The sequence below is a fragment of the Capsicum annuum genome, chromosome 3 (genome assembly GCF_002878395.1).
Source record: "Capsicum annuum cultivar UCD-10X-F1 chromosome 3, UCD10Xv1.1, whole genome shotgun sequence".
Classification (NCBI taxonomy): domain Eukaryota; kingdom Viridiplantae; phylum Streptophyta; class Magnoliopsida; order Solanales; family Solanaceae; genus Capsicum; species Capsicum annuum.
The window spans coordinates 34,712,292-34,731,919 of record NC_061113.1 but is presented as its reverse complement, the minus strand read 5'-3'; the positions used below and the strand labels follow the sequence as shown (position 1 = coordinate 34,731,919).

Here is a 19,628-nt window from a genome sequence, read left to right as displayed (position 1 = left end):
AAAAAAATTAAAAAATTTCAGAAAATAAACTTAAAAATTTAATTCTTTTTTGAGAGGAGGAGGGGGGGGGGGTTGGGAGGGATGGGGTCAGGTAGAGGAGGTAAGAAAAAAAAATAATTTTTTCGAGAGGAATAGGGGTTTGGGTTTTGGACAGGGAGATGAGGTAAGGAAAAAATTTGAATTTTTTGTTAGATGGGGTTGTAGGGGGTGGGGGATTGAGGGTCGAAGTTGGGGTGAGTGACTTTGAGAGTTGTATGAATATTCAAACTTAAGAGTGAGTTTAAAAGAGAATTTTAGAAAATATTTTTCTTACTTTTTAAAGAGAAGTCATTTTCCTCAGATTTGAGGAAAATAAGTTGATTTGAAAAATATTTTTTAAAATCTTTAATTCAACCAAACATGAGAAAATTGAAAAATATTTTTCAATATTTTTCTTCGTACCAACACACCCTTAGTGTAAAATGATTATCATGAATTCTTTTATAAACAAAAAAAATAAATAAATAACGAATGCTGACAGTAATGTACTAGCTACAGTACTTCAATAAATATTGACTAAAGATGTCCTCATCAATCAAAGGTATATTTAAGACCCACGTGAACGTTACAATTTTTAAAATTTATAGCTCGTAAAAGTTAATGAAGATTAAGACAGATATATAAAAGTGAGTTAATTTTGAAGGAGGAAAAAGGTCTAATTGCAGATTTAAATTAATCTTTTCACACAGCAATTGGATGGCGCAGTAAAGTCTGGTTAGTGCTTAACTAATGTTTTGGTCTGTCATTTTTATTAGTCCACTACATAAATATTCAATTTTACTTATTTAATTTTTAAAATATGAAATTTATTATATTTAATTGGTGTTTGATCGTTAATATTATTCACAATATTTCAAAATATGTTTTTACTTATTTTGAATACTTGTTGGTCATAAATATTTTGGAATAAGCGGTGTTTTCACTATTTTTGAATTTATTTTTTGTATTTTTTAATTTATTTTTTAAAAAAATCTAAATTTTTTATTCATAAATTTCTAAAATCTTGTTAAATTTGTTTTCACTTTTTATATCTTTTAACTTTAAAATGCCCCATTCAATTTTATTTTCAACTTCAAAAATATCAAATAAAATGAATATGTTTTTTACTTTTTATGATCAAACTGATCCTTAAATGGTGAGATATAATGGTAAAATTGTGATTTTATTGCGAGATGTAGTTAACTGTTAGTTAATACTGAACAAATAAAAATAACAGAAGAAAAACCATTTTGGGAGCAATTAATTGAAGATTGTGAATATAATAAATATTTGTAATCAAAACCATTAAATGATAAGTTGACATAATCCAAATAAAGATATAGAAGCAGTTAGAACAAAGTGGACTTCAAATATTGATATGATTAGTTAAACAACACCCACCTGAAAACCAACCACAACATTTTTCTGCACAGAAAGTGGCATAAACTGTAATTCATTCTTCTAACAAAGGGCTTTCTGGTCAGTCTGAGTTAACAATTTTTTTTTTTTTTTTTTTGAAAACTCTGGCGGTTTGAACCTCCCGAAAAAACCTCGAAATGCAACAAATTCAAAATTACCAAACACAGCCTAAACAAACAAAGACACAAAGAGGATTTTGTTGCAGTTCTAGTGTGTTTTTTCGGCGAAAAACATCGTCGGAGAAGATTGGAACAGGGATGACAGTAGGTATAAAGAGTAAGGCGAAGGAAGAGATGGAACAGAAAGAGCAGGAGCAACATCAGTTATGTTTGTTGGATTTTTTGTTAACAGCATTGAGGAAATCTATGATGTATTGTCGTCTATTTGATGAGAAAGAAGAAGTGAAATCTACGGTTCATTCTATGGAAATTGGATGGCCTACAAATGTTCAACATCTTACTCATGTCACTTTCGATCGTTTTCATGGGTTTTTGGGTCTTCCTGTTGAATTTGAAGTTGAAATCCCTTGTAAAGCACCAAGTGCCAGGTTTGTTTTAAAAAATCTTTTATTTTATTGTGTTTTTTTTGGGGCTACTTTTAAGTTTCGATTTTCATGATTTTTTTTTGTCTTTTATGTTGTTTGCAACTTTGTTCTTTCTGCTGCCTCTTTTTCGTCTTCGCATCTTTTTACTTAGGCTAAGGTTTGCGTACACTTTGGGTTCTGACCTTTCTGGACTTCACTTTAGTAAAATTACGCTCAATTTATTATATTGTTGTTGTTGTTGTTGTTTGTATCTAATTTTAAAAATCATAAACCTGAGATAAAGGTGAGACTTTTATGGTGGTGATAGTTATTCACACCAAGCTTTTTTACTTTTTCAGCTTGATTACTGGTTGTTCGATACTTACTTCTCAATCAATTATAAGTCAAATCTCATATTAGTTAGGGTCGACTTTGTAAATCTTCACTAATATTCAGAAGATTTGTTATGGTTAAGCTATCTAAATTTTAGGGGTTTAAAATATAAATAAGTAAAATACACAAAGTCGAAGGAGATTCAACATAGAGGCAGAGGCGTCATCATACTTAGTGAATTCACAATTAAATGTCTATATATTAATGAATTTTTAATATAAATACAAAATCTAAACAAAAGTTACTGGGTTTGTTCGAACCCGTAACTTATATTCTCCTTTTGCCCGTGATTCAACATTTACTATATATACACATACAATAATTTTAATTGTGTATAAACAGGGTAATTTTTCACCATAGAGAGTTCAAATCAATTCCATCAGCCCTGCCTATCTTTGTACTGGCACTCAATTTACATGTAAAGTTTCTACTTTATCTGATCTTTAATCAACATTCTTGTCTAGAGATAAAGCATGAAATCTGAGACAAAGCTGAGACTTTTAGGCTGGTGATAGTTACTCACCACTTGTCTCTTTTTCAGCTTAATTACCAGTGTTAGATACTTATTCTTTGGTTATAACTCAAATCCCAAACTATTTAGGGTTGGCAATCTAAATCTTCACTAATACTCAAAGGATTTATATAGTTAGGCTATCTTTGTACTGGCAATCAACTTAGAGTAAAGTTTCTACTTGAGCTTTGGACAGACGTTCTTTGCAAACTCACTTATTCAAATAGTCAATACTCTCTTTGTTCCAAAATAAGTATTGTTTAGCTCATCTAATGCTTATTAAGAAAAATAATAGGTGCAAGGTATAGTTGACTTAGTTACCCTTATTTATTACTCTCTAATTCAATTTATTTGTCCTACTTTCCTTTTAGTTGTTTTATTCCTCTTTTCTCTTCTTTGTCAACTGTGTAGTTCCAACTTTCATATGTTCTGTTTAAGACCACAAGATTAAATAACATTTTGATACATTAACATATCTTTAGTAGGCCGCAAGATTCAAAAATTTTATCTACTTTCTTAAAGTTCGTGCCACGTTAAAACTAGACAAACAAATTGAAACGGATGGAGTAGATGTTTCGTGAAAATTGAGCACTACTAATTAAGAAGTATGTATTTTATTTTATTTTATTTTTGGCTAAAGCAACACTTATTTTTGGAACAGAGGGAGTGTGTTTTAGTATGATGATCTCCCTATAGACTTTATGATCATGCCCAAAACTCGTCTTAACTGCATGAGGGTTGTTGCAAATACAATCCTATCTAGAAGTCGGAATCGAATCCCACAAAGAATAAAGTTTTAGCTATAATTATTTTCTATATCTAAGAAAATAAGTTCGAATAACTTTTGAGCTATGAAGATTAAGATTTTTTATTTCTTAATACAAACTAGCTAATATTAAAGCAGTAAAATTATCAAATAAATAGGATGAAGTAAAACATGATTTTCCCAATTATCGAAATCCTTCTCGCTATGTTATCTATGATCTTGCTGATTCTCTACGAATCGTGAGCACTCAACTTACCAAAATTCTCTCTCTAGGATCACGATAATTTACTAGACGTACTTTCTCGAACTACACTAGCTAGTAATTTCTCACTGCTCACTATGACCACATCAAAGCTTCGTTATCTTAAAATCAGCAATATTGACCTCTTATATACCTAAGGAGTGACGCTGTTCAACAACTACCTAAATATGAATTCTCTCTCGTGCAACATACAATAGTTGTATGCACAACTAATCAATTGAAATAAGGCAATAAGCATGTAGTTGAACAAGTAAAGAAACAACAACAACAGACCCAGTGTATTCCCACAAAGTGAGGTCTAGGGAGTGTAAAATGTACGCAGTCCATATCACTACCTCCGAAGAGGTAGAGAGGCTGTTTCCGATAGACCCTCGGCTCAAGAATGAGAATAGTATACCAAAGCCATAATGAAACATGAGACATGGTGGATAACATAAACAGAAATAAGAGATAAGAAATAATAACAATAAATATCAGAGAATTCCGAAATAAGAGAAAATACGAGCAATACGCAATAAATATAAGAAAATGGATACTTACCTAGTAGTGACATACTTTCACAATACCTAAGACACCCACCACACCCAAACTCTCCTAACCCCTAGCCACAACCCACACACTTACACTAGCCTTTTACCCTAATCCGCGACCTCCACACCTTCCTATCTAGGGTCTTGTCCCCAGTAAGCTGAAGCTGTTTCATGTCATGCCTAATCACCTCCCTCCAGTATTTCTTTGGCCTACCTCTACTCCCGAATCCATCCAAAGCTAGCCTCTCACACCTCCGAACAGGGGCATCCGTGCTCCTCCTCATCACATGCCCAAACCATCTCAACTTGCCTTCTCGTATCTTGTCATCCACCGAAGCCACTCCTACCTTCTCCCGGATAATATCATTCCTAACTTTATCCCCTCTAGTAAGACCACACATCCAACACAACATTCTCATTTCCACCACCTTCAATCTTTGGATATGGGATTTCTTGACTGGCCAACATTTCGCTCCATACAGCATGGCCGGACGGACTGCCATTCTGTAGAATTTGCCTTTAAGCTTAAGGGGCACCTTCTTATCACACAACACTCTCGAGGCGAGCCTCCCTTCATCCAACCAACTCCAATATGTTTAGAGACATCCTCATCAATCTCGCCATTCCCCTGAATCATAGACCCAAGATACTTAAAACTATCTTTCTTACAAACATCCTGAGATTACCATCACACCACCACACCGTCCTCCTGTCTCGAGTCACTAAACTTGCATTCCAAATACTCCATCTTGGACCTACTCAACTTGAACCCCTTAGATTCAAGGGGTTGCTTGCAAACCTCCAATTTCTCATTCACCCCCCTGCGACTCATCAATTAACACTACATCATCCGCAAATAACATACACCATGGCACCTCACCTTGAATACTCCGTGTCAACACGTCCATCACCAACGCAAATAGGAATGGGCTTAGGGTCGAACCCTGCTGCAAACCTGTCTCAACCCGAAAATGCCCTGAGTCTCCTCCCGCCGTCCTCACCTGAGTTTTCCCTCTATCGTACATGTCCTTAATAGCTCTGATGTACGCCACCAGAACTCCTCTCACCTCCAGGCATCTCCAAAGAACCACCCTAGGGACTTTGTCATACGCCTTCTCCAGATCGATGAACACCATGTGCAAATCCCTCTTCCTTTTCCTATACTACTCCACCAATCTTCTCACCAGGTGGATTGCCTCTGTCGTCGAGCAACCAGGCATAAAACCAAACTGATTCTCCGAGATGGGCACGACCCTCCTCAATCTCCGCTCAACCACCCTCTTCCAAATCTTCATAGTGTGACTCAACAGCTTAATACCCCTATAGTTGTTGCAACTCTAAATGTCACCTTTGTGTTTATATAACGGAATCATCGTACTCCATCTCCAAGCCTCAGACATTCAACCCAAATTATATTAAAACATAACCAGAATTCATCCTACAAAAGGTTCCATTAAAACCCTAGATAAGGAATTTAATTACTCATAGTATTGTATAAGAACATAGCATAGAATCCCACAATGAACAAGTAAACGAAGGAAAGAAAGTGAAACTCTAAGTTGAATTTCTACTGCTTCGCCTCTTTGCATGTTCTTGCCTCCAAAAATGATGTATCCTACGTTCGTCTCCAAAAATATGTTTCTAGGGTATTTGTATGTCCTAGGATGTGCAGGAACTCAAATAAGCCTATTGAAACTGTTGGAATAATTTTTCTTGGCTCGTCTAAACTCTCGCTTTGCAAGGACCATAACCAAGCCTGGCCAAATTCCTATTGTTTCTTGGCTAGTCAATCTGAGTTGCGAGGCGAGGACTCAAGACGAACTCGACCATCCTTCAATCTTCATTCTTCTGCTTCAATTCAAGCCAAAATCACCTTTTTTTATTGTATTCATCCAATGCATTTCATAAACACATAAAACTCATAATGAGTTCAAAATACCCAAGATAACAATGTTACAACAAATCATGTATATGATATGGGGTGATAATGTAATATGAATATTCATTTTTAGCCGAATATCACCACCTCACACTTAGACTTTTGCATGTCCTCAAGCAAGTTCAAAAATTAACATCATGGTCAAGAATAACTGTCAAACATTCTCATGCATCATAACTAATGACAATGATTTATATCAACGTTTAGAAACCTAAATATGCATATAGACATCTTTCTCAACCTTTTCATGACAAGACTATTTAAGATTTTCTAATGATCTCTTTAACATCTAAAGCTCAAAAGTGAACTTTTCTCCTCTCTAATTCTGGACTTGCTTTCGTTACATCAATTTAAGAACCACGTGCCTCACAAATCTTTTGTGCATCATGTGCCTCACCAATCAAATCAAGAGAGAAATCAATCCACACATTCAAATAAAACTTAAATATATTTTAAGGACTCGTATATACAAAGAATTTCCTCTCTCACAACGAAAAATTCTGTGCTTCCTAAGGTTGTACCATACGCTTGCTCGTTGTGTAAGACTCAACTAATTTAAGTATATCAAATCTAGGATCAAGTAGAACTTTCATAGGTTGTAATGTAGGCTAAGAATAGGTAGGATATATTTTGGAAAACAGTGACTCCACCTCCTAAGCACTTTAATACACTACACTTTTTACTTCCAAGCGCATGCTTCTCAAAACCCCAGTTAAATTACTCATTATACAAATGTCCCAAAGACTTCTCTCTCATATAAACAATTTCAGTAGCTAAGACCAAAGCAATACTCTTTTTCTCGTTTTTCTCTTTCTTTTCCTTTTTTTCATCTTTTTTTTCTTTGTTCATGTAATGAAACTATTTTTTTCCCACTCCTTTCTTTTGTTCCACTCAAAGGTTACCTTAGTTCCTACATCTTTCTAGTGCTTATTCTTGTAAATAAAGTACTTTCTACGGTAAAGGTTAAAAAAGCATTAATTTAGAACAAAAGGTATAAGCTTGTAATAAGGGTACCAATGAAAAGGTTTATAGTTCAACTATGCTAACCGGGGATATTGTTGGTACTGATAGGGCAAAAAGGCTAAAAGGGATTAATCAAAGAACTGCCTATGTCTTCTCCTAAATTTAACACGATTTAATTATTTCAATTTGACCACACACAGGGCAAGTTCTAGCCGAACAAGGGACGACATGGATTATCATCTAAACATCACTTCACACAATGCACATGATCCACTCCAGACAGTTTAGTCATGACTCTCAAATCAAAGCAAAGAGGCACAATCAATAAATATAATTTAAGCACAAGAGGTAAAAATACAGTAAAAAATTCGAGCCTCAAACGCCAAAAAACGATCACAAAAATTCTCAAGGCATCTAAAGAAGGTATAAAATACATATGCATGGCCCTACCTCAACATAAAAACATGTCACATAGTTTACGACAGTGGACTTCTTTCTTTTCTTTACTTGCTCGTTCATCCTAAAAGCCTAAGACAGTTGTTATACTATCCATCATTAGGAAAAGTTCAAACTTACACAATAGGCCTACCTAAAAAATTAAAAAGAAAAGAAAAAATTTACTACCCTGTTCAAAAAGCCATCCCTTGAAAAAGAATCGAGACCATCAGAAAAACCAGGAGAGATTATTAGTTACACTAAGATTAAACATAAAGTATCTCCCAACTATGCATTGCCCTCAATGCACACTATACATAGCAAGAAAGGTGGAAGAAATTCCCTGGTAGGCCGAATGCCAAAGCATTAGCAGCTCATTGGGTACTTACACTTCTCCACACTCAGTTCCAACTTTATGGCTTGCTTTTAATACCTCCAATGTCTTTGATTCCATGTTCACTCTCTTACAAGAACAAAAACAACAACAACAACAAACTCAGTGTATTTCCACAAAGTGGGGTCTGGGGAGGGTAAAATGTACGCAGTCCATACCTCTACTTCTAAAGAAGTAGAGAGGTTGTTTCCGATAGACCCCCGGCTCAAGATAAAGAATAGTAAACAAGGTCGTAATGGAACAATGAAACGGAATGGATGGCATAACAGAAATAAGAAATAAGAGAAATAAAAAATAAGATAAATAAGAGCAATAAGAAATAAGGAATAGGAAATAAGAAATAAGATATCCACATAGTAGTAAACATACACTCACAGACCAAAGACACCCACCACACCCAAACTACCTAACTAACTGCTCCTACCTATGGACACAATCCTAGGATTACTAACTCGGCTACACAAGAGCTCTCCTAACTACTTGCTACGACTCACCCACACACCCTAGCCTTCTACCCTTATCCGCGACCTCCACATCTTCTTATCTAGGGTCATGTCCTCAGTAAGCTGTAACTGCTCCATGTCATGCCTAATCACCTCCCTCCAGTAGTTCTTCGGCCTACCTCTACCCCTTCTGAAACCATCCAAAGCTAGTCTCTCACACCTACGAACTGGGGCATCCGTGCCCCTCCTCATCACATGCCCAAACCATCTTAGCCTCCCTTCCCGCATCTTGTCCTCCACCGAAGCCACTCCCACCTTCTCCCAATAAAAAAATAACACTATCAAAAAGTAATAAAATTGGGTTGTCTCCCAATAAGCGCTCGATTTAACTTCACAGCACGAGCAACCCAATATCAACACTTCTCCCTCCACCCTAAGCTTATGAATTGGATCTATATGATTATGCTATTGGGGCGGTAGTACAAATTTGAATGGCCTTGTACAAAATATTGCATTTTGCACTTCTTAGCTTTTAAATGAGGAATGTCTATTTGCCTATTTTCCTTGGCAACTTTTATAATTTAAAGGCCTCGCACCTCTTCCTCACATTCCTTTGGATTCTCGGATGGATTAATTTGTCATATCCCCGATCACGATGCCAAAATTTGATCACGTCCAAAACTTAGTTTTAGCTATAATTGTTCTACAGAGAACTTAGTTTTAGCTATAATTGTTCTATATCACTAAGAAAATACTTTCGAATAATTTTTGAGCTATGAAGATTAAGAAGTTTTTCTTTCTAAATTTTTAACTAGCAAATATTAAAGCAGTAAAATTATCAACTAAGGAGGATGAAGTTGAAAACCAGATTAAAGAGGCCTGGAGTTATGAGTTTCCCAATTATCAGGATCCTTCTCACTGCATTATCTATAGTCTTGCCGATTTTTTTTCTACGGATCATTCACTCTATTTACCACATTCTCTCTTGAGCAATAAAGATAATTTATTAAGACATTCACTTGAACTACTCTAGCTAGCAATATCTCACCGCTCACTATGACCACATCAAAGCTTCGTTATCGCTATACCCACAGTATTGATCTCATATACCTAAGGAGTGATGTAGTTCAACAACTACCTAAATATGAATCTCTCTCGAACAACACATAATAAATAGACACAACTAATCGATAACCATTCAATCAACTAAAATAAGCATGTCGTTAAACACGTACAGAAATTCAACAGTCCAAATTATATTAAAATGTTACAAATACCCATCCTACAAAAGGTTCTATCAAAACCCTAGATGCGGAATCTAGTTACTCACAATATTGTTTAAGAATATAGCATAAAATTCATAATGAACAAGTAAAAGAAAGAAAGTGAAACTCTAAGCCAAATTTCTATTGCTTCACCTTTTTGCGTGCTCTTGCCTCCAAAAATAATGCATCCCCTATTTTCGTCCTCCAAAACTATGTTTTCTAGGGTATTTGTATGACCTAGGATGTGTAGGAACTCAAATAAGCCCATTGAAACTCACCGGAACAATTTTTCTTGGCTCATCTAAGCTCTCGCTTCACGAGAATCGTGGACGAACCTGGCCAGCTCCCAAATTCCTATTGTTTCTTGGTTAGTATGTTTGTCTTGTGAAGCGAGGACCTGAGACGAGCCCCGCCATCCTTCAATCCTCATTCTTTCCCTTCAAATCAAGACAAAAGTGCCTTCTTTTGATTGATTATGTTCATCCAACACCCCCCCCCCCCCCCCAATAAAGCTCATAAAGAGTTCAAAACACCCAAGATAACAATGTAATAAGACAAATATGCATAAGACGAGGGATTATATACTATAAATATACACTTCAATATCACTCTTCAATGAAGTTTAGGAGTAGTTCATTCAAACTCTGAGAAGTAATGATGTTTTCATATGTGCAGTAAGTACAGATTTACTGTGTACTAATTTAATCTTATTGGAATTTGAAGCTAATTGAGGATGAAGATAGCATTAGTCCGCTCAGGAATTATTGGAATTATGTCGCTATCCTACGTTGTAATTCTATGGTTCTGAATTCTGATGTGCCTATTATGGTCCCCTATCTTTTTGGGTACATGGGCATAATAGACCAGTTTATTTCATGCCTCACCAACCGAAAGCAAGTCTTTTTTTTGGTTTTTGATTTTCAATTAATTGCGTGTAACAAATTATTTGCACTGCAAGTGATTGTCTGTGGTTCTGTCTGCATCTACAATCACCTTTTTCAGAATTTTCATTTTTTGTAAGTTTTCTACCAATTAAAAGTGGTTTTTATAGAATATATGTCAAGACAGATGTTGTTACCATCTGCCAAATTTGCAACTCGAGTGGTAACTTTGGATGAAATTAGTTCTGTGACCAAATTGTCAAAGTAACCTTTTATATACCAGCTAGTTCCGTGTACAGTATGCAAAGGTGGGATCATGTTCCTTACTGAGTTTGCTACTTGTGGTGTCTCCTGTTATAATAAAACACAGAATATCCTGAGATAACTCCTTGGATCTATCTACCATATTGAACTTTGGTTTTCTCTTGTCGCGCGAGTATTCTTGCTCCAATTAGAGCAAGTTTATCACAATGTTGAAGTTGATTGCACCACTAGTGATTATTTGAAGTTGCGTCTGTATCTGAACCCAATTTTTTTCAGAATAGTGATAAGTTTTGCTATCAACTAGAAGTGGCTTTTATAAAACTGTAGTATGTCAAGAGGGATGATGTTACCTTCTGCCAACTAACTCGAGTAGTAACTCTGGATGAAAGTAGTAGTTCCTTGACCAAAATGTCAAATTAACCTCCCATTGTCCAGCAGCTTCTGTTCACAGTGTGCAAAGCTGGGATGATATTCCTGCACTGTTTTTGATCCGTGTGGTATATCCCGTTAAAAATGGTAACAAGGAAGATCTTGAGATAACTCTTCAAACATATCTGGATTACTAAGTTTTGCCTGTAACTTATCTCACTGGCAGAAGTTGCACATTTTGTGCTTTATTTTCCTCTCTTTTACGAAGTGCTAAATTCACCTCTTCAAATCTAAGACATGTCTATTGTTAAGGACTTCTAGTTGCTTCAGCTTAAAGACAAGTTTGTAGGACTGCAGTGATTGGAATTTAGCTATCCAAATAATTGCGAGGCATGGATTCAAATAAGATAGTACAAGGAGGATGGTTGTATGCATCTTTTTGTCTTTCTTTAGTCAATCCCTTAAAAAGAAAAAAGGGAAAACAAAAAACTGGCTTTAGTTGATTCCTGCTGTTAGAAATTTGAGATCCTCATATATGGGGGAGTAATTCTATCATTTCAATTGACGGTGATTCCACCATATCATACAGATGCTGAATCTTTGCACTGTCTGATCACTATACTGTGTTACTCAGTTCCACTCTATTTTTTGCTCCGTCTTCATTTAATTAAAAAATTTCTAACTGTAAGTATATGTTCTCTCCTGTTTCTATTTCTGTGCCATCACATTTATTATGTAAGTGGTCAGCTCTTTATCCCAAAAAAAAAAAAAAAAGATGTAAGTGGTTGTCTGTAATTTGCTTCGAGAGTTTATAGACTTGAGCTTCAAGCTCATTATTGTATCATGCTGAATTTGCAGAACTTTTTTTTTTTTGGCAGCGTCAGCGTTTTTGGCATCTCCGCACAGTCAATGCAGTGTTCTTATGATACAAGAGGAAACAGTGTCCCGACTATTCTCTTGTTAATGCAGGAACGTTTATACACACAAGGTGGTCTGAAGGTATCACAGTTATTCTGTCGTTTCTGATTCATGAGAAGCCTCCTCCATAACTATTTTCAGTGTGAAAATAATTGTCTAAGTATTGTTTGATGAACCTTTAGGCTGAAGGAATTTTTCGGATAAACCCAGAGAATAGCCATGAGGAGCATGTAAGGGACCAGCTCAACAGAGGCATTGTGCCTGACAATATAAATGTCCACTGTATGGCCGGTCTCATCAAAGCTTGGTTCCGAGAGCTTCCAGCAGGTGTGCTTGATGGGCTTTCACCAGAACAGGTGTTGCAATGCAACACGGAGGAGGAATTTATTGAGCTTGTGAAACAGCTTAAGCCAACGGAGACCGCATTGCTCAAGTGGGCAATTGATCTTATGGCTGACGTTGTTGAGCAAGAGGAAACCAACAAGATGAATGCAAGAAACATTGCTATGGTTTTTGCCCCAAATATGACACAGGTAAACTGAATATACTGAAGCAAACAGGCATATAGAATCTTCGGTTTTACTTTCACTAATTGGTTAAAACTTCCAATTTGTTTTCTCGTTTCTGGCATCAGATGTCTGATCCATTGACAGCACTCATGCATGCTGTTCAAGTGATGAACTTACTTAAGACCCTGATTGTGAAAACACTTCGCGAACGTGCAGAGACAGAAGGCGGAGGATATTCACCCATGTCATCTAGTTTCTCTGATGGACAAACCGAGAAGGAATTTGACACTCAACAAGAGATGGAGACTAGATGTGAATCAACAGGGCCAACATCAGATGATGATGAACGACTACATTACGGCTACAGCAGTGAAGACAGAGATGAAATTGAGTCATTGAGTGAGATTGAAGGAAGCTTTCTACAGCAAGTTAATGATAACAATGATGCAAAAATTGACTTACGGAAACAGCTACAAGGAATTTTGTGTAGCGAACACAATCCCACAAGTGCCTCCACCCTTAATGGAGATCCTTCTTCATCTACTTGATAGTACAAACATGAGTTGAGGCTTGAGCACTAGCAACAGTAAAAAACTCAAGAGCAACTTCTGTTTCAGTGGGGTTAAGGTGCAAGCAGATTAACTGGAGCATGTGCAAGCACAAATAATGTCAATATGATAAGATGTGAACATGGTAGAGTCTGCTGTTCCTATGTAGTTGGTTGGCTGTCTCGTCCAAACTGGTACGCTTAATCTATTCCGGTGATGAATTTTTTAGGTGTCCTGAATCTTTCTATCATCAGTGAATGGTTTTTTATGTAAAAAGTTGTTAGTCTTAGACACATAACAATTTGCCTGCTGTTTGACTTGTGAATCGTAGTTCAGCCTTCGTGGCTATTTCCTCCGTTTTGTTAGAAAGGATCTCTAACGTTGACCAATTAAAATTGATGTAAGATAAAGATTGTCAAAGGAAGATAATGAAAATACGATGATTCACATAAAGAACGTACTTAATCTACAACAACAATAACAACTACATACCCAGTGTAATCCCACAAAGTGGGGTCTCGTGAAGGTAAAGTGTACACAAACCTTACCTCTACCTTGGAGGTAGAGAGGTTGTTTCCGTTGGACCCTCAGCTCCACATAGTTCTTAATCTCAGATAAGAAAATTCTGTTGGTTTAACAAGAGATTAGTAGAGAACTTTCTCTATATAAGATTGTGGGTTGTTCTTTTATTTTCCATGAATCTTGTTACTTGGTTAACAATACTTTTATCAAATGAAATAATTACTTGTTTTGGAGAGTGGCCAGACTTCAATTAGAACAAGTGGTCAGTCAACTAACCAATATCTTCAGCCGGGGACAAACAGAAACAAACACTCTACCTTGTAAAGGTCTACGTACACACTATCCTCCCAACCCCATTGTGGGATTACACTGATATGATGTTGTTATGGCCAACTAACTAATTGGCCAACTAACTAATAGCCACCTAGAGGCCTAAAATAGTGTAAGGTGAATGATCTAGTGGGAATTTGATGGAAGCAAAATTCATTTGTGCTCCATTTCCATTTTGCTCTTAATCATGAAACATGTGAATTGTTTTTTATTTGCAAATAGTATTATCTTTGCATATGCTAACATGGTACGCTTTAGATTCAACCACCTTTAAGTTGTTGCTATGATTTTCCATTTCATAATTTTCTCCCCATGATTTTTTTTCCAGAAAGAAAGATCCAGTATATAAGCAGTGGGTGCACATGTACCCCATTTTATCTTGTATCGTTTTCCATCTTTACATAATGTCATACACCTAAATTTACAAGAGAAATAAGAACAGGATAGAGCTACTACATAGGGCAAAACATAAAATATTTACATAATAGATATAGGATAAAGGATAAAATATTTAGATAAAAAGTACAAACAAAATGAGAGGAAGAAAAGGTAATCACGATCACAACAATCAGTCGTTACATAAAAAAAAACTTTCGTCGTTGCACAATAATAAAGTTAACGATATAACACAATAAAATTTAAATAATAATCAAAATAAATATTATATTTAAACGGACAAGACAGTACTGTAGCGTAGGTAAAATCATCCAAACAAATAACTTTCTTTTGATTTCTATTCCTATTTTGTTGTGGAAAATGTAGTGCTGGTACGAGGTTTCCGGTCTACGGGTAGAGGGTGGATAGGTACCTTTTGTCTCACTCAATTAAGATTTTTAGTATTTGATAAGTTCGACAAGCATAAATAGTTTTGAAATAAAATTTTTATATTGTTTTATTTGTTATTTGATTACAAATTATGGGATAATCATGATTAATAATTAGTATCAAAATAAGTTAATTTTGTTAGAATATAAAATAATAGTATCAGAATTAGTTATTTTCGAATAAAATAATGAAAATATAAAGACGCCCTTAATCAAGGGCGGGTCTATAGGGTGTCAAGAAGGTTCACCCAAACCTCTTCGTTAAAAACATTTATTGTATATGTAGGGTATTTTAATATATTTTTTTAACGTATATTTGTAGATTTGGAACCTCCTAAACATAATATTAGAGGTTGTCTATTATTGACAGATTTAAAAACCTTGAGGTTATGAATTTAAATTTCAAACACTACATTTTTATTTTCAACCTCTTTGATGAAAATCTTGAATCTGATATATATTTTTATTTTTTTTATAAATTCTTTAAAATTATGGGATGGATATTATTTTTAACGCAACATCAAGCGGTCGATAAAAGATAATACTAAGATAATTGATTCTAAAATAACTAATCCAAACATAATTAGTGTCAACTTAACTTATCTTCAAACCAAACCATCCTTAAATTATTGTACAAAAACTTGAAGAAACAAACTCCATGATTTTAGTTCTCTCGTATATCTACAAAGTTTTATCATGTGGACAAACGTGTTGGTTCCCATTATTATATAAAGAAATTGCTATACCAATAAGCAATTGTTAAGAGTGAATTTACTTTTAAACTAATTGCTAATTTTGGTCAACTCTAACTTCTCCAAAGTCACGGTGATGTTAAAGTAATAATTAACTTGCTAAAACTGGTTAAGACCACAAACATATATATATATTCTTAACATTTTATATTAAAATTCATTAAAATTTTACAGGTGTCCCCCCCCCCCCCCCCCCCCCCCACCAAAAAAAAAAGAATAAATAATTTAGCTATTTTTATATGTTTTATTCTTAATATTAAATAAAATACATCATTCATTATATTTTTAAAACAAAATATTTATTATATTAAAAGCATATAGTAAAATTATCTTTCTATTTATTACTATTTGTTTAGCATATGTCAAATCAAAAATAAATAATTATTTATAAACACAGAAAGTAATACCGATTCTTTTGTGGTCCTTGGTACGAGATTGTAGATATTTTATTATGTATCATCTTTATCATTAAACAAAAGATCTAATACTATGAGTGGCTAGCAATGTCATAAGGTTATTCTACCCCACAAATTTTATGATGACTTTAAATTTAAACAGATAATAAAAGCGAGGTATAGGTATGGTAAAGAAATGTTAAAATATTTTTTAACAAAATATTTTATTTAATTTTTTGTCTTTGATGTGTAAAGAAATATTATTTTAAAAAATATTTTTAGATTATTTTAAATACTTTGGGAGATAGGTGTGGGTGGGCGCCATGAGGTGAGGTGAAGAAGATGAGGTGTATCGGTGAATGGAGAATGTTAATGTCATTTATATAATTTGTTTTCCACATTTAAAAGTTATTTTTCTATTTTTAATAATTTATATTCTTTTAGAAAAATATTTTTTAAAAAAATTAACGAACCGAATATCAAAAAATTAATTTCCTCCGTAGCAAACACATTCAAATGACAAAGCAATAGAGAAAAGAATACAACATTGAACATAAAAAAAATTAAATTAAAAAAAAAAAAGCAAAGGAAGAGGAAGGAAAAGAAAATGAAAGAAACCATTTTAGAGTTAACCATTTCCTTTCACAATTTGCTTTTTTTTTTTTTTTTTTCATTCTCTTAACTCGAATTTAAGATTTTTAAAAGATGAAAAAACATCTATCGACTATCACTTCATCATAACCTTCAATCGTGTGATTCACGACTTTCGTTTCTGTCTACACTTTCATATAAGTTACCCAAAAAAAAAAAAAAATTGGAAAGCCCAAAAAATAAAAATAGATAAGAAACAGAAAAAGGGAAAGAAACAAAGAAGCCATTGATGAGAAATGGAAAAGATATGCATTGTATGATATGAAAAAATAAATACTCACTTAATTAAGAAGCCAAACAAGTCTCCCAAAAAAGTTTATCCTTGTCTTTTTGGGTCTTCAATTCACAATCAACAACACTATTACTAACATTATTTGTACTTTTCAATTTCTTATTACATCTATTAACACCATTCATCCAACCTTGTTCAACTACTCCCCTTTCATCTTCGTCCTCGTCCTCATCCTCGTCCTTCATATCATTTTTCCAACCAACATTTTTACTATTAAAACCACGATAACAACTCGAATAAGTGTCCACATCACCATCATTATCATCATCATCATCATCATCATCTTTGTTTTGATCTATCTTGAAATCAAATTCCATATCTTCGTCACCATCAACAACACGACCACATTCATCGTAGCTACATGATTGTGCATCATCATCTTCAAGAAAACGTTGATGAGAATGATTTAAAGTGATCAATGAATCCATTGGATCATCACTTGTCCTACAAATATTAGAATCAAATTCAGAATCCCCAGTAGATTCAAAGAGCAAAAATGAAGACACATCAACAGGAGCACTACTACGACTACTACTATTCCATTCTTGATGATTCATCATTTCTACCATTAAATTAATTTCCACTTAGGTACCAAAAAAGAAACATTCTTGGACACAACCCCAAATCAAGAAATTGAATATATATATATATATATATATAGGGGAAAAAAATGAGAAGAGAATGATTTTTATTATTATTTTATTTTATTTTTGGAGGAGGAAAAAGCAAAGGAGGAAGACAAGGAACATGAGAAAAGTGAGGGGTGATATATAAAAATTTAAAGGGGGCATGTGATGATAGATACCAAACTTCTAGAAGTCCAATTTGTATAAATTGGTTGTAGCCATCAATATTCCAAAGGGTTAGCCCACATCTTCTAGAAACTTTGTACTATATCCAATTCCCTTTTTTTCCTCTTTTTCTTTTTGAGAAGAATTATTCAAACCTTGAATGCTATTATCGAGTTTATTGCTTTGAGATTTACTTTAATTTGAATTTACTGATTCAAATGTAATTTTGTCGTTATATTTGCTTTGATCTAAATGGGTAGAATACTCATATTTTACATTTATTAGTTTAATGTGAACAATGCGTGCAAATAATTTTATGATTAATACATTTGCTAAAAAATAATTGTACATCGTTACAACGTACTCCCTTCATCTCAAATTTTTTAATTTGATTTCTCATTTTACCTGTCATTTTTCATTAATTAAGAAGAGACAATTTTTTTTTTCTTCATGTTTTATCCTTTGCATTAATTATGTTTTCTTCAAATTAAAATGTAAACGTCATTTAATAGAGACACTATGATAAACTAACCATGTTATTAATTATTTTTCTTAATTAATGTGTCATCTCAATTTGGGACGGGGAGTAGATTTTAAACACATTCCCAAAGCTTAAAATAAAGGAAAAATTACATATATACACATGCTAACTTTGCCTTATTACATTACATCCCATGTTGAAAAAGAAATTACAAAAATTTTAAATTAATTACTTAAATTCCTACCTTTTTTATTTTCTCTCTCTTCTTTCTTATACATTCCAAACAATCATATTTTGCTCCAAATTATGCTCCATATTTTTCTCGCTACCTTTTCTCTCCATTTATTTAGTATGTCATCTATGATTATGAGTAGCAGCTATAACTCCAATTTTACCTTCCCTTCTTCCTCACCATTTCACTTCTTCTTAACCACGGATTCCACTTTCTCTACTCGAAATCCATAAACCCAAAATTATTTTTTTTTCTTTTTCAAAAAAAATAAAATTAAACCCGAATTAATCAAATAAACACTCTCAATAACAAAACAAAATCAAATTGAAAAAACCCTTTGATTATTATTTTGCGTAATTCTTTTTTTAATTTAAATTTTTTGTTGAAGGAATTTATTATGTATAGATCTTGAACAGTGATGGCTTGGAATGTATTTAGATTTCGTACGACCCTTAGAGGACTGGGTCAATTATGAACTTGTTGGTGTTAGACGTTGTGGGTGCTTATTATGCTGTCTTTTTGACCAACTATGGGGGACGAAACTAAAGGCCAAAGCCAAAGAAAATATTTACTGGGGTTTTCCCTTTAACTTATTGAATTTCCCTTTCACTTATTTGTTAATGATTAAAACAACATATTACTAATTAATCTGACATTATATTTTGAACACATAATATGTTTCCTATTATGTACCTTTGCTTATAAGTTAATCTTACATTGAACTAAAGACTAATACGTTTTAAACGTATGTATTAAATAATAACATACATGTTGTAAAACGTTTATTACTTGTAAAAAAATTACAGAAATTATTAATATCATGCACATTTATAATGTATGATGCTATATCATACATTGATACGAATGTATAATCAAATATTATACATTCGTAAGTCTACTGGAATGACACAGTTTCACTATACATTGCTTTGAATGTATAATAAGTTGTTATACATTCAAAGCAATGTATAGTGAAACTGTGTCATTCCAGTAGACTTACGAATGTAT

General features: G+C 33.9%; 2 protein-coding genes across 3 annotated transcripts; one reads left to right on the top strand and one right to left on the bottom strand.

Annotated features, from left to right (window-relative positions):
* Nucleotides 1–1,345: 1,345 nt before the first annotated feature.
* LOC107863964 (rho GTPase-activating protein 2) lies at nt 1,346–13,719 on the top strand. 2 transcript variants are annotated; one of them, XM_016710189.2, is made up of 4 exons: nt 1,346–1,984; nt 12,254–12,374; nt 12,476–12,826; nt 12,928–13,719. In XM_016710189.2, the coding sequence occupies exons 1-4, from the start codon at nt 1,575–1,577 to the stop codon at nt 13,348–13,350; spliced, it is 1,305 nt and encodes a 434-aa protein (XP_016565675.1). In that variant the 5' UTR covers nt 1,346–1,574; the 3' UTR covers nt 13,351–13,719. The 2 variants fall into 2 exon arrangements, with proteins under 2 accessions (XP_016565675.1, XP_016565676.1); XM_016710190.2 differs by having other exon boundaries at nt 1,373–1,984; nt 13,019–13,719.
* Nucleotides 13,720–14,173: 454 nt separating this feature from the next.
* LOC107863965 (transcription elongation factor SPT5) lies at nt 14,174–17,879 on the bottom strand. Its single transcript, XM_016710191.2, has 2 exons — nt 17,106–17,879; nt 14,174–14,617 (listed from the first exon to the last, which is right to left on the bottom strand). Exon 1 carries the CDS (start codon nt 17,683–17,685, stop codon nt 17,110–17,112), a length of 576 nt encoding a protein of 191 aa, XP_016565677.1. The 5' UTR covers nt 17,686–17,879; the 3' UTR covers nt 14,174–14,617; nt 17,106–17,109.
* Between the last annotated feature and the right edge of the window lie 1,749 nt (nt 17,880–19,628).

Coding starts and splice junctions, on each gene's coding strand:
- LOC107863964 (XM_016710189.2), top strand. CDS start 1,575: ATGCAACAAATTCAAAATTACCAAACACAGCCTAAACAAACAAAGACA. Junction 1,985..12,253: donor TGTAAAGCACCAAGTGCCAG/GTTTGTTTTAAA, acceptor TTTTTTTGGCAG/CGTCAGCGTTTTTGGCATCT. Junction 12,827..12,927: donor TTGCCCCAAATATGACACAG/GTAAACTGAATA, acceptor TTCTGGCATCAG/ATGTCTGATCCATTGACAGC.
- LOC107863965 (XM_016710191.2), bottom strand. CDS start 17,685: ATGGTAGAAATGATGAATCATCAAGAATGGAATAGTAGTAGTCGTAGT.